General features: G+C 45.6%; 1 protein-coding gene across 2 annotated transcripts in view; it reads right to left on the bottom strand.

Moving 5' to 3' along the window:
- Positions 1–14,794, bottom strand: part of APMAP (adipocyte plasma membrane associated protein) — a 53,265-nt gene that overhangs the window by 18,837 nt on the left and 19,634 nt on the right. For both annotated transcript variants that reach the window (XM_063918131.1, XM_063918132.1), the window contains exons 5-6: positions 12,247–12,363; positions 11,980–12,154 (exon numbers count right to left, since the gene is read on the bottom strand). In XM_063918131.1, the coding sequence (XP_063774201.1) occupies positions 11,980–12,154; positions 12,247–12,363 (292 nt within the window). The remainder of the gene's footprint in view (positions 1–11,979; positions 12,155–12,246; positions 12,364–14,794) is intronic.

Genomic DNA, 14,794 nt, shown 5'->3' with positions numbered 1-14,794 from the left:
GTTCGCTATCACTGCTCTGAGTGACTCCATCTTGATTTGAACCTTTGTAAGTGTTCAAATATTTCAGATTTAGAATAGGTCTCACCGAGCCTTCTGGCTTCAGTACCACAACATAGTGTGGAATAATACCCCTTTCCTTGTTGTAGGAGGGGTACTTTGATTATCACCTGCTGGGAATACAGCTTGTGAATTGTTTCCAATACTGCCTCCCTGTCGGAGGGAGACGTTGGTAAAGCAGACTTCAGGAACCTGCGAGGGGGAAACGTCTCGACTTTCCAATCTGTACCCCTGGGATCCTACTTGTAGGATCCAGGGGTCCTGTACGGCCCCAGCGTCATGCTGAGAAACTTGGCAGAAGCGGTGGAGGCTTCTGTTCCTGGGAATGGGCTGCCTGCTGCAGTCTTCTTCCCTTTCCTCTATCCCTGGGCAGATATGACTCTTATGGGGACGAAAGGACTGAGGCTGAAAAGACTGTGTCTTTTTCTGCAGAGATGTGACTTAGGGTAAAAACGGTGGATTTTCCAGCAGTTGCCGTGGCCACCAGGTCCAATGGACCGACCCCAAATAACTCCTCCCCTTTATACGGCAATACTTCTTTGTGCCGTTTGGAATCTGCATCACCTGACCACTGTCGTGTCCATAAACATCTTCTGGCAGATATGGACATCGCACTTACTCTTGATGCCAGAGTGCAAATATCCCTCTGTGCATCTCGTATATATAGAAATGCATCCTTTAAATGCTCTATAGTCAATAAAATACTGTCCCTGTCAAGGGTATCAATATTTTTAGTCAGGGAATCCGACCAAGCCACCCCAGCTCTGCACATCCAGGCTGAGGCGATCGCTGGTCGCAGTATAACACCAGTATGTGTATATATACTTCTTAGGATATTTTCCAGCCTCCTATCAGTTGGCTCCTTGAGGACGGCCCTATCTGGAGACGGTACCGCCACTTGTTTTGATAAGCGTGTGAGCGCCTTATCCACTCTAAGGGGTGTTTCCCAACGCGCCCTAACTTCTGGCGGGAAAGGGTATACCGCCAATAATTTTCTATCGGGGGAAACCCACGCATCATCACACACTTCATTTAATTTATCTGATTCAGGAAAAACTACAGGTAGTTTTTTCACACCCCACATAATACCCTTTTTTGTGGTACTTGTAGTATCAGAAATATGTAACACCTCCTTCATTGCCCTTAACAAGTAACGTGTGGCCCTAAAGGAAAATACGTTTGTTTCTTCACCGTCGACACTGAAATCAGTGTCCGTGTCTGTGTCGACCGACTGAGGTAAATGGGCGTTTTAAAGCCCCTGACGGTGTTTGAGACGCCTGGACAGGTACTATTTTGTTTGCCGGCCGTCTCTGTTGACATTATCACGTAATTCCTTGAATAAGCCATCCATTCCGGTGTCGACTCCCTAGAGAGTGACATCACCATTACAGGCAATTGCTCCGCCTCCTCACCAACATCGTCCTCATACATGTCGACACACACGTACCGACACACAGCACACACACAGGGAATGCTCTGATAGAGGACAGGACCCCACTAGCCCTTTGGGGAGACAGAGGGAGAGTTTGCCAGCACACACCAAAAACGCTATAATTATACAGGGACAACCTTTATATAAGTGTTTTTCCCTTATAGCATTTTAATATATATAGTCATATCGCCAAATAAGTGCCCCCCCTCTCTGTTTTAACCCTGTTTCTGTAGTGCAGTGCAGGGGAGAGCCTGGGAGCCTTCCCACCAGCATTTCTGTGAGGGAAAATGGCGCTGTGTGCTGAGGAGAATAGGCCCCGCCCCCTTTTCGGCGGGCTTCTTCTCCCGTTTTTCTGAGACCTGGCAGGGGTTAAATACATCCATATAGCCCCCAGGGGCTATATGTGATGTATTTTTAGCCAGAATAAGGTACTATCATTGCTGCCCAGGGCGCCCCCCCCAGCGCCCTGCACCCTCAGTGACCGCTGCTATGAAGTGTGCTGACAACAATGGCGCACAGCTGCAGTGCTGTGCGCTACCTTATGAAGACTGAAAAGTCTTCTGCCGCCGGTTTCTGGACCTCTTCACTTTTCGGCATCTGCAAGGGGGTCGGCGGCGCGGCTCCGGGACGAACCCCAGGGTGAGACCTGTGTTCCGACTCCCTCTGGAGCTAATGGTGTCCAGTAGCCTAAGAAGCCAATCCATCCTGCACGCAGGTGAGTTCACTTCTCTCCCCTAAGTCCCTCGGTGCAGTGAGCCTGTTGCCAGCAGGACTCACTGAAAATAAAAAACCTAACAAAACTTTTACTCTAAGCAGCTCTTTAGGAGAGCCACCTAGATTGCACCCTTCTCGGCCGGGCACAAAAATCTAACTGAGGCTTGGAGGAGGGTCATAGGGGGAGGAGCCAAGTGCACACCACCTGATCCTAAAGCTTTTACTTTTGTGCCCTGTCTCCTGCGGAGCCGCTAATCCCCATGGTCCTGACGGAGTCCCCAGTATCCACTTAGGACGTCAGAGAAAATAAGTTTAGATTAACTGCAGTTGGCCTTTGTGCCAATTATTTAGGTATTTCAGTCCACAGTCATAGATAAGGCTGGTGGCATCCGTACTGATACAGGGGTAAGTAAATTGTCTCCACAAGGTAATTAGGATTTACTAATGGATTTATGCAAAGGGGTTGTTATATTTGTAGTATGCTGTTGCTCACCCCTGGCATTAGGATCCGGTTTCTCACTCGTAATTGTAGACGCTGATTCCCGTCAATAGCAAGTAGCGGAGGTGATTCTCGACAGCCGACAGCGTCTATAACGGGTTACCCGGCAAGGGAATACCCGAGATGAGGCAGCACCTCAGCAGAACGGGGCTTTTCCAAGCACAGCAACAGGAGTTGAGCAGGAATGGATCCAATAATCGTGATGGAAAGAGACCGTACTAATCCCTTAGTAACAGTAACGGATGATCCGTGGAAGTCTCCAGCAGTGGACAAGCAGTTAGAATGACCCTCTACGCGTTTCTCCGCCCACGATATCGGCGGTTTCCTCAGGAAGTGTGTATACTAGTGATGAGCGGGTTCGGTTTTACTCGGTTTTACTCGGTTCTCAAAACGGCATCTTATTGGCTCACGGATGTCACGTGTTTTGGATAGCCAATAAGATGCCGTTTTGAGAACCGAGTAAAACCGAGTAAAACCGAACCTCGCTCATCACTAGTGTATACCCACTTTGGCAGGTGTGGATGTATTTAAGTAGATATCAGCCAACCAGCTTTAGAGTCTGTTTATTCACACCTGAAGATTGTAATTGGGTTTCACACTATATTGGGTCATTTGCACAGATTGAATTAATTAGTTTTGTTCAGGTGTAGACATTATATAGATTCCAAATAATATAGAGAAATAAATATATATATATATATATATATATATATATATATATATATATATATATATACTAGAGCAACAAAAATGATACAAATAAGTATAAATATGGACATTATATTGTCGCTGTCGGCAAGGGGTGTCGAAAAATGTGTATAGGTTGTCTAATGAATATATATATATATATATGATTTGCTAAGTGTAAAATAAGCTTAGCACTCCCGCATTATAGGTTGTAATTAATTTCATATGGGGGATCAAAGTACATTGACTCATTAATAATTTTAGTGCATCATGATTGAATTTTACTTTTTTACTTTATAATAATCAACATTGTTTCGTCACCCTTATATCGAAAAACGACTGATAATATAGATATGGCATCCCAGAGTTTAGACATATAGGAAACTTGTACAATTCTCATGGCTACAATAGCCCAGTGGATAGAGAAACGGACTACGGTCAAGAGGTCACCGGTTCAAGACCGAAGCCAGAGATGATACCCTCACATTTTATTTTTTTATTATTAATAATATATATATATATTCATTAGACCTATATAATGTCTACACCTGAACAAAACTAATTAATTCAATCTGTGCAAATGACCCAATATAGTGTGAAACCCAATTACAATCTTCAGGTGTGAATAAACAGACTCTAAAGCTGGTTGGCTGATATCTACTTAAATACATCCACACCTGCCAAAATGGGTATACACACTTCCTGAGGAAACCGCCGATATCGTGGGCGGAGAAACGCGTAGCGGGTCATTCTAACTGCTTGTCCACTGCTGGAGACTTCCACGGATCATCCGTTACTGTTACTAAGGGATTAGTACGGTCTCTTTCCATCACGATTATTGGATCCATTCCTGCTCAACTCCTGTTGCTGTGCTTGGAAAAGCCCCGTTCTGCTGAGGTGCTGCCTCATCTCGGGTATTCCCTTGCCGGGTAACCCGTTATAGACGCTGTCGGCTGTCGAGAATCACCTCCGCTACTTGCTATTGACGGGAATCAGCGTCTACAATTACGAGTGAGAAACCGGATCCTAATGCCAGGGGTGAGCAACAGCATACTACAAATATAACAACCCCTTTGCATAAATCCATTAGTAAATCCTAATTACCTTGTGGAGACAATTTACTTACCCCTGTATCAGTACGGATGCCACCAGCCTTATCTATGACTGTGGACTGAAATACCTAAATAATTGGCACAAAGGCCAACTGCAGTTAATCTAAACTTATTTTTACTGTGAATGTGATTTCTTATACATGTATATGCATTTGCACTGCTTATGTTTTTAACTCATAAACTAATCATCATAAGTGGTTTTCCACTGTTTCTAATATGAAAAGATTTTTTATTGGATATCAGCGCTCCTTAAATGTTTTTTTATAGAACATTAAGTATAAACAGTGGACACATTTACAAGTGGAGAAGTTAGGCATTCAACCAATCAGCTTCGAGGTAGCATTTATCAATTATGTTCTATAACATATGTAGAATCTGACTGGTTGCTAAGGGCAACTTCTCCACACTTTATACAGCTTGATACATCTCCCACATAGTTCAAATCCCACCTGCAGCTAGTGATCTAGACAGCTGCTGCTAGTGTTGGAGGGAAGAAGCAACAATTAAACAAGAACATACAATGTAGGACAGAATAATTAGAAAAAGATAATTATTCTTTTTATTGCATTAGCAACTCTTCTAGGAGATTATGTGTACAAAGATAATAAGATTTTACTTACCGATAAATCTATTTCTCGGAGTCCGTAGTGGATGCTGGGGTTCCTGAAAGGACCATGGGGAATAGCGGCTCCGCAGGAGACAGGGCACAAAAAGTAAAGCTTTTCCAGATCAGGTGGTGTGCACTGGCTCCTCCCCCTATGACCCTCCTCCAGACTCCAGTTAGGTACTGTGCCCGGACGAGCGTACACAATAAGGGAGGATTTTGAATCCCGGGTAAGACTCATACCAGCCACACCAATCACACCGTACAACTTGTGATCTAAACCCAGTTAACAGTATGATAACAGCGGAGCCTCTGAAAGATGGCTTCCTTCAACAATAACCCGAATTAGTTAACAATAACTATGTACAATTATTGCAGATAATCCGCACTTGGGATGGGCGCCCAGCATCCACTACGGACTCCGAGAAATAGATTTATCGGTAAGTAAAATCTTATTTTCTCTATCGTCCTAGTGGATGCTGGGGTTCCTGAAAGGACCATGGGGATTATACCAAAGCTCCCAAACGGGCGGGAGAGTGCGGATGACTCTGCAGCACCGAATGAGAGAACTCCAGGTCCTCCTTAGCCAGAGTATCAAATTTGTAAAATTTTACAAACGTGTTCTTCCCTGACCACGTAGCTGCTCGGCAAAGTTGTAATGCCGAGACCCCTCGGGCAGCCGCCCAAGATGAGCCCACCTTCCTTGTGGAGTGGGCCTTTACAGATTTAGGCTGTGGCAGGCCTGCCACAGAATGTGCAAGTTGGATTGTGCTACAGATCCAACGAGCAATCGTCTGCTTAGACGCAGGAGCACCCATCTTGTTGGGTGCATACAATATAAACAACGAGTCAGATTTTCTGACTCCAGCTGTCCTTGCAATATATATTTTTAATGCTCTGACAACGTCCAGTAACTTGGAGTCCTCCAAGTCACTTGTAGCCGCAGGCACTACAATAGGCTGGTTCAGATGAAATGCTGACACCACCTTAGGGAGAAAATGCGGACGAGTCCGCAGTTCTGCCCTGTCCGAATGGAAAATCAGATATGGGCTTTTGTAAGATAAAGCTGCCAGTTCTGACACTCTCCTGGCCGAAGCCAGGGCTAGAAGCATGGTCACTTTCCATGTGAGATATTTCAAATCCACCTTCTTTAGTGGTTCAAACCAATGAGATTTTAGAAAGTCCAAAACCACATTGAGATCCCACGGTGCCACTGGAGGCACCACAGGAGGCTGTATATGTAGCACTCCCTTAACAAAGGTCTGGACTTCAGGGACTGAAGCCAATTCTTTTTGAAAGAAAATCGACAGGGCCGAAATTTGAACCTTAATAGATCCCAATTTGAGACCCATAGACAATCCTGATTGCAGGAAATGTAGGAATCGACCCAGTTGAAATTCCTCCGTCGGAGCACTCCGATCTTCGCACCACGCAACATATTTTCGCCAAATTCGGTGATAATGTTGCACGGTTACTTCCTTCCTTGCTTTAATCAAAGTAGGAATGACTTCTTCCGGCATGCCTTTTTCCTTTAGGATCCGGCGTTCAACCGCCATGCCGTCAAACGCAGCCGCGGTAAGTCTTGAAACAGACAGGGACCCTGCTGAAGCAAGTCCCTCCTTAGAGGTAGAGGCCACGGATCTTCCGTGATCATCTCTTGAAGTTCCGGGTACCAAGTCCTTCTTGGCCAATCCGGAACCACTAGTATCGTCCTTACGCCTCTTTGCCGTATAATTCTCAATACTTTTGGTATGAGAGGCAGAGGAGGAAACACATACACCGACTGGTACACCCAAGGCGTTACCAGCGCGTCCACAGCTATTGCCTGCGGATCTCTTGACCTGGCGCAATACCTGTCCAGTTTTTTGTTGAGGCGAGACGCCATCATGTCCACCATTGGTCTTTCCCAACGGGTTACCAGCAAGTGGAAGACTTCTGGATGAAGTCCCCACTCTCCCGGGTGAAGATCGTGTCTGCTGAGGAAGTCTGCTTCCCAGTTGTCCACTCCCGGGATGAACACTGCTGACAGTGCTATCACATGATTCTCTGCCCAGCGAAGAATCCTTGCAGCTTCTGCCATTGCACTCCTGCTTCTTGTGCCGCCCTGTCTGTTCACATGGGCGACTGCCGTGATGTTGTCCGACTGGATCAACACCGGTTTTCCCTGAAGCAGAGGTTCTGCCTGGTTTAGAGCATTGTATATTGCTCTTAGTTCCAGAATGTTTATGTGAAGAGACGTTTCCAGGCTCGTCCATACTCCCTGGAAGTTTCTTCCTTGTGTGACTGCTCCCCAGCCTCTCAGGCTGGCGTCCGTGGTCACCAGGATCCAATCCTGTATGCCGAATCTGCGGCCCTCCAATAGATGAGCACTCTGCAACCACCACAGAAGAGACACCCTTGTCCTTGGAGACAGGGTTATCCGCAGGTGCATCTGAAGATGCGACCCTGACCATTTGTCCAACAGATCCCTTTGGAAAATTCTTGCGTGGAATCTGCCGAATGGAATTGCTTCGTAAGAAGCCACCATTTTTCCCAGGACTCTTGTGCATTGATGTACAGACACCTTTCCTGGTTTTAGGAGGTTCCTGACAAGCTCGGATAACTCCTTGGCTTTTTCCTCCGGGAGAAAAACCTTTTTCTGAACCGTGTCCAGAATCATCCCTAGGAACAGCAGACGAGTTGTCGGCATTAACTGGGATTTTGGAATATTCAGAATCCACCCGTGCTGTTTTAGCACTTCTTGCGACAGTGCTAATCCCATCTTTAGCTGTTCTCTGGACCTTGCCCTTATTAGGAGATCGTCCAAGTATGGGATAATTAATATGCCTTTTCTTCGAAGAAGAATCATCATCTCGGCCATTACCTTTGTAAAGACCCGAGGTGCCGTGGACAATCCGAACGGCAGCGTCTGAAACTGATAGTGACAGTTTTGTACAACGAACCTGAGGTACCCCTGGTGTGAGGGGTAAATTGGAACGTGAAGATACGCATCCTTGATGTCCAAGGATACCATAAAGTCCCCCTCTTCCAGGTTCGCTATCACTGCTCTGAGTGACTCCATCTTGAACTTGAACTTCTTTATGTACAGGTTCAAGGACTTCAGATTTAGAATAGGCCTTACCGAGCCATCCGGCTTCGGTACCACAAAAAGAGTGGAATAATACCCCTTCCCTTGTTGTAGAAGAGGTACCTTGACTATCACCTGCTGAGAGTACAGCTTGTGAATGGCTTCCAAAACCGTCTCCCTTTCGGAGGGGGACGTTGGTAAAGCAGACTTCAGGAAACGGCGAGGTGGATCTGTCTCTAATTCCAACCTGTACCCCTGAGATATTATCTGCAGGATCCAGGGATCTACCTGCGAGTGAGCCCACTGCGCGCTGTAATTTTTGAGACGACCACCCACCGTCCCCGAGTCCGCTTGAGAAGCCCCAGCGTCATGCTGAGGCTTTTGTAGAAGCCGGGGAAGGCTTCTGTTCCTGGGAAGGAGCTGCCTGTTGCTGTCTCTTCCCTCGACCTCTGCCTCGTGGCAGATATGAATAGCCCTTTGCTCTCTTATTTTTAAAGGAACGAAAGGGCTGCGGTTGAAAAGTCGGTGCCTTTTTCTGTTGGGGAGTGACTTGAGGTAGAAAGGTGGATTTCCCGGCTGTAGCCGTGGCCACCAAATCTGATAGACCGACTCCAAATAACTCCTCCCCTTTATACGGCAAAACTTCCATATGTCGTTTTGAATCCGCATCGCCTGTCCACTGTCGCGTCCATAAAGCTCTTCTGGCCGAAATGGACATAGCACTTACCCGTGATGCCAGTGTGCAGATATCCCTCTGTGCATCACGCATATAAAGAAATGCATCCTTTATTTGTTCTAACGACAGTAAAATATTGTCCCTGTCCAGGGTATCAATATTTTCAATCAGGGACTCTGACCAAACTACCCCAGCACTGCACATCCAGGCAGTCGCTATAGCTGGTCGTAGTATAACACCTGCATGTGTGTATATACTTTTTTGGATATTTTCCATCCTCCTATCTGATGGATCTTTAAGTGCGGCCGTCTCAGGAGAGGGTAACGCCACTTGTTTAGATAAGCGTGTTAGCGCCTTGTCCACCCTAGGAGGTGTTTCCCAGCGCTCCCTAACCTCTGGCGGGAAAGGGTATAATGCCAATAATTTCTTTGAAATTATCAGCTTTTTATCAGGGGCAACCCACGCTTCATTACACACGTCATTTAATTCTTCTGATTCAGGAAAAACTATAGGTAGTTTTTTCACACCCCACATAATACCCTGTTTAGTGGTACCTGTAGTATCAGCTAAATGTAACGCCTCCTTCATTGCCAAAATCATATAACGTGTGGCCCTACTGGAAAATACGGTTGATTCGTCACCGTCACCACTGGAGTCAGTGCCTGTGTCTGGGTCTGTGTCGACCGACTGAGGCAAAGGGCGTTTCACAGCCCCTGACGGTGTTTGAGTCGCCTGGACAGGCACTAATTGATTGTCCGGCCGTCTCATGTCGTCAAACGACTGCTTTAGCGTGTTGACACTATCCCGTAGTTCCATAAATAAAGGCATCCATTCTGGTGTCGACTCCCTAGGGGGTGACATCCTCATATTTGGCAATTGCTCCGCCTCCACACCAATATCGTCCTCATACATGTCGACACACACGTACCGACACACAGCAGACACACAGGGAATGCTCCTAACGAAGACAGGACCCACTAGCCCTTTGGGGAGACAGAGGGAGAGTTTGCCAGCACACACCAAAAGCGCTATATATAACAGGGATAGCCTTATAATAAGTGCTCCCTTATAGCTGCTTTATATATATCAAAATATCGCCATAAATTTGCCCCCCCTCTCTGTTTTACCCTGTTTCTGTAGTGCAGTGCAGGGGAGAGACCTGGGAGCCGTCCTGACCAGCGGAGCTGTGAGAGGAAATGGCGCCGTGTGCTGAGGAGATAGGCCCCGCCCCTTTTCCGGCGGGCTCGTCTCCCGCTATTTAGTGAATCCAGGCAGGGGTTAAATATCTCCATATAGCCTCTGGGGGCTATATGTGAGGTATTTTTAGCCTTTATATAGGTTACATTTGCCTCCCAGGGCGCCCCCCCCCAGCGCCCTGCACCCTCAGTGACTGCGTGTGAAGTGTGCTGAGAGGAAAATGGCGCACAGCTGCAGTGCTGTGCGCTACCTTTAGAAGACTGCAGGAGTCTTCAGCCGCCGATTCTGGACCTCTTCTGACTTCAGCATCTGCAAGGGGGCCGGCGGCGCGGCTCCGGTGACCATCCAGGCTGTACCTGTGATCGTCCCTCTGGAGCTGATGTCCAGTAGCCAAGAAGCCAATCCATCCTGCACGCAGGTGAGTTCACTTCTTCTCCCCTCAGTCCCTCGTTGCAGTGATCCTGTTGCCAGCAGGACTCACTGTAAAATAAAAAACCTAAGCTAAACTTTTTCTAAGCAGCTCTTTAGGAGAGCCACCTAGATTGCACCCTTCTCGGCCGGGCACAAAAATCTAACTGGAGTCTGGAGGAGGGTCATAGGGGGAGGAGCCAGTGCACACCACCTGATCTGGAAAAGCTTTACTTTTTGTGCCCTGTCTCCTGCGGAGCCGCTATTCCCCATGGTCCTTTCAGGAACCCCAGCATCCACTAGGACGATAGAGAAAGTTTATTAGTTTATGCCATTAATAAATGTAATTTTTTTTTTTTTAAATGGTCTCCCTGGTCACGTTTTAAATGCCCTAGAAGAGGTGGTTATATCCTATTAATAATAATCATTTTATTTATATAGTCCTCTTTCTCCAATAGGACCCAAGACGATTTACAGTTAGAATGGACATTGTCCCTCATTCAGCTTGGATCGTTAAAGGCCAAAAATCGCACTTCTGTGCATGCGCTGCTCGTGCGACTAACAAAGTGCAATCGTATATCAGAGGGATGCGATCACACTTTGAGTGACAGCGGCGGCTATGTACCGTTGCAGGGAAGTGGTCCGCTCAACGCAGGCGGCCGCTCCAATGGAAAAGATGGCGGCAGTGCAGCTGCCTCCGCTATTCCAGTGTCAGTGATGCGATCACAAATAGATTGATATCGCAATGCTTGTCGGGACTTGGCATGCTGGGCGTCCCATAGCATGTGATCACAAGCTGTAACAGATTCTGCTATTTAGCAGAATCTGCTACTGAACCTGAATAGGGTCCATAATACAGGACAGAAACAATGAAGTACAGAAAAGCTTTTCATAACATACAGAGAACAAGGAGATACTAAAGGGACATTCAGGAAATGCTGAGTAAACTGGAAAGTCTTGAGTCTGTTTATGAAGGACTCTAGAGTTGGGGCCTCTTGAACTGTGTGGGAAAATAAGTTCCATAGAGTCGGAGCCACGTGGCTAAAAAGCTCGACCCCCAGATAAATTCAGGGAGATTCTAGGTACTGCTAAAATTGTTGATTGGTTACAGCCTGGCAGCTGCTTTTTGTACCAGCTGTAAGTGGTCCAACTCTTTTGCTGGGACACCAAGGTAGAGGGCATTGCAGTAATGTAACCGATATGATACAAATGCTTGTATGACTTTTGGCAGATCTTCTGAGGGAATTAAGTGCTTCATTCTGGCTGTGTTCCTCAGATGAATGAATATTTGATTGTGGCTGATATCTGATGTTTAATGACATTATTATTTTTATTATCCAATTATCCTGTCCTGCTAGCACTGTGATATACCATATTGTTTGTTCACATTTAGTTGACACTAAAGTGTCTGTATTTTCTTTCAGTACACGACCTTGAAGTGGTTTTCAGTTAACTGTGGACAGTAAAACTTGTAATATACTGTACCATCTGCATTAAAAAGACCTATGACTAGATGCACTACTTGCCGGCCATCGTCTGTGCCCTCCATTACTAGATAAGCGTAATCCCGTCTCTGCCATTTACTGCTGGAGTCTGTGAAGTAGATCTTCCTGCCATCGCTGGTCACTGCAAGATCATTGACAAAAGACATCTTCTTCCCCTGAACTGGTGTCTGGGACGATACAAGCATCTTCACTGCACCTACATAGGCAAGCAGACTGTTACTATAACATACTGTACAACATCACCACAGCTTTTGCACAGAACACACTGGACTGTCACATATACAGTACCTGTTACAGGATTCACTTCAAATATTCCCTGGTAAGCATCTGCAACATACAGTGTACCATTAGGGCCCACTCTGAGACCCAGTGGCCTTCCACAGTTTGGTTCATTTTCCCTTGTTCCTGTTAAACGGAGAATCAGAAGGGGCGGAAAAATAAAATGTAAAACAGCTTTTAAGATTTTCACTGCATATCCAAATAGATAAACATGCCGATATCAAAGTAACACGAGTACGGCTGTTGCATGTTTCAAGTCCCTTCAATTTTCTACTGTAAAGATGCCCTGCTACCCAGTAAGTGCACACTCAAACTCACACTTACAGCTACAGTGGGGGAAAAAATGAAAGTCAAAAAATGGCAGCTACTGATTGGTCCTCCTGCTTCCACACCCCCTCTTTGGTAGTGCTATGCAAAGAGTAGCCTTAAAATTATGATCTTGTATTTGTTAGGCGCCACATAGGTGCTGGGTATATACAAAGTAACAGTGACACCTGACATATAAGTACAGTACATATAAAGTTGATATATTTTAGGAACAACACAGAAATAAAAAGAAACAGTATATTGGGTAGAACAAAGACTAGGGACAAGGGTTGGCTGTCTCACTGTATCTTGACAGGCAAGCGGAAGTGAATCACAGGGAGCGAAATGCAGATCACTCAATGAGCCTGTATCCAACAAAAGGCGAGCACACAGTATCCGAGTCACTGAATGAGACAGAGGCCAGGTGCATCTCCACCACAGGAGTTATTTTAATTCAATAGAATTCATTAGAATGATAAATTGGCCTAGGATGGTCAAAATTAACATGCAAGGATATAATAGTCTTGATTTCCATAATAAAATAAAAAGCCTCAAAATTACCTCCTGCCGCTCAAACCCCCTCACCCCCAAATCTCAACACAATATGTAACCCCCTATATTCACTTCCACTCAGACAAGACTCATCAGATTGGCTACTTGGTGCAGACGGCACAGAACTATCTCCCCCGGCATTGTATGGAGGTGGTCACTTGGATGCAGAGGTCAGCTCCTCCCATCTTCAGTCTTATTCTCTTCATTATGACCAAGCAGAAAATAACTCAGAGGAGGGGTTGCAGCTGACCGGTTGCTGGGAGGTGTACAATGATGCAAGAGATAGCCTTAATGAGTTCCAGGGTATTGCAAGACATCAGAAACTTCTCTATAAGTGTTAACGCAATCTCTGGAAAACTGATAAGCCACTTCTGTGTTATGCAGCTGTTTTTCCTGAGAAACTGGTTAGTTTGGTATGGGAGGGGTGTATAGGACGGGGTATACAAGCAGGTACTGCAGCTTTATTGTATGTGTATTTGCCTAAATGGGAAAAGGTTTGGTTTTAGCTGTCTCCCATCTGTTGACAACCTTTAAGCTGAGCTATGTACAGCCAGTCACTGCCCACTTCTGCATCGATGGGTCTTACTGGTACTGTAAGTAGATGAATGCACAGGTCAATAGAGGTCATCTTCCAAACACACCTAACAATGATCCATTCCAGAAGATTATCACCCCCAGACATAGCCATAATTGGCCAACTGCTTCTATAGCAGTGTGGTGAACAAAACTGCTATACGCCACTAGCACTGTGTACCATGAGACTCTTTGCAAAGTAAACAGAAAATAATCACAGCCATGTGAAAGTGATGTAGACATTAATGCATGCACACAAAAAAAGTAACTTGTTCTATGAATTTTAAATTGCCATTACTCCCTGTACAACTATAACACCATGTACAATTTATTGGCCTCAGGCATCAACATACATCCTAATCTCAGATAATTCCTACAAATATCTGCCATGCCACTATCCTGTAACATGCTACCTCAGTGAGAAGGCACTTATCCCATTTATGAGCTAGACCTGGTTAATTGCAAGATTATTAGACAATAACAGCGACAGAAACTGTACTGGAGCCTTTAAATGCCTATTATGTCGTTGGGATCATTTAACAATAAAAAGCAATTTACCAAACTAAAGTATTTTTTGCAAAATGTTTCCTGCTTTCAGTCATCTGTCAGAACTGTTTCACCCTCAGAGCAGCTGACACTGCACGATAACCTCAGGTGATGTCTTGTCTAAGCATGCACAGTGGGAACACATGGCAGAGATTCTTACACAAAGCAATCCTGTCTATTACGCCTTGTGCTGTACACTGAAACATATACCAAAACCAATTCACTTCCATTACTATATAGATTGTAATACTCCAAATGATGCTGCATTACATAAATTACACTTTCTTAGAACACAGAACAGTTCAGAAGGACCTTTAAAAAATACCTCCCTACACTGTGCTCACTGAACAGGGGTGTGTCCGTGCGTGACGCCCGTTTTTTATCATGCCCAGTTCATCTACCCAGTATCTGGATGTCTCACACAGGCAAACCGCCTCCATTCACAGCTGCTCTGCTATGCCCATTCCTAGTACGGCAAGACAGTGCCCGAGAAGCGAGACTGTCCCGCCAAAATTGGCACAATTAGGAGGTTAGCATTAACGAACTTTTACTCAAGTCGTATTTCCACACCTAGCCTAAT

Source organism: Pseudophryne corroboree, chromosome 4 (assembly GCF_028390025.1).
Source record: "Pseudophryne corroboree isolate aPseCor3 chromosome 4, aPseCor3.hap2, whole genome shotgun sequence".
In the NCBI taxonomy this organism is placed as follows: Eukaryota; Metazoa; Chordata; class Amphibia; order Anura; family Myobatrachidae; genus Pseudophryne; species Pseudophryne corroboree.
Note: the sequence above shows the minus strand (reverse complement) of the source record. Positions and strands in the feature narration are given on the sequence as shown.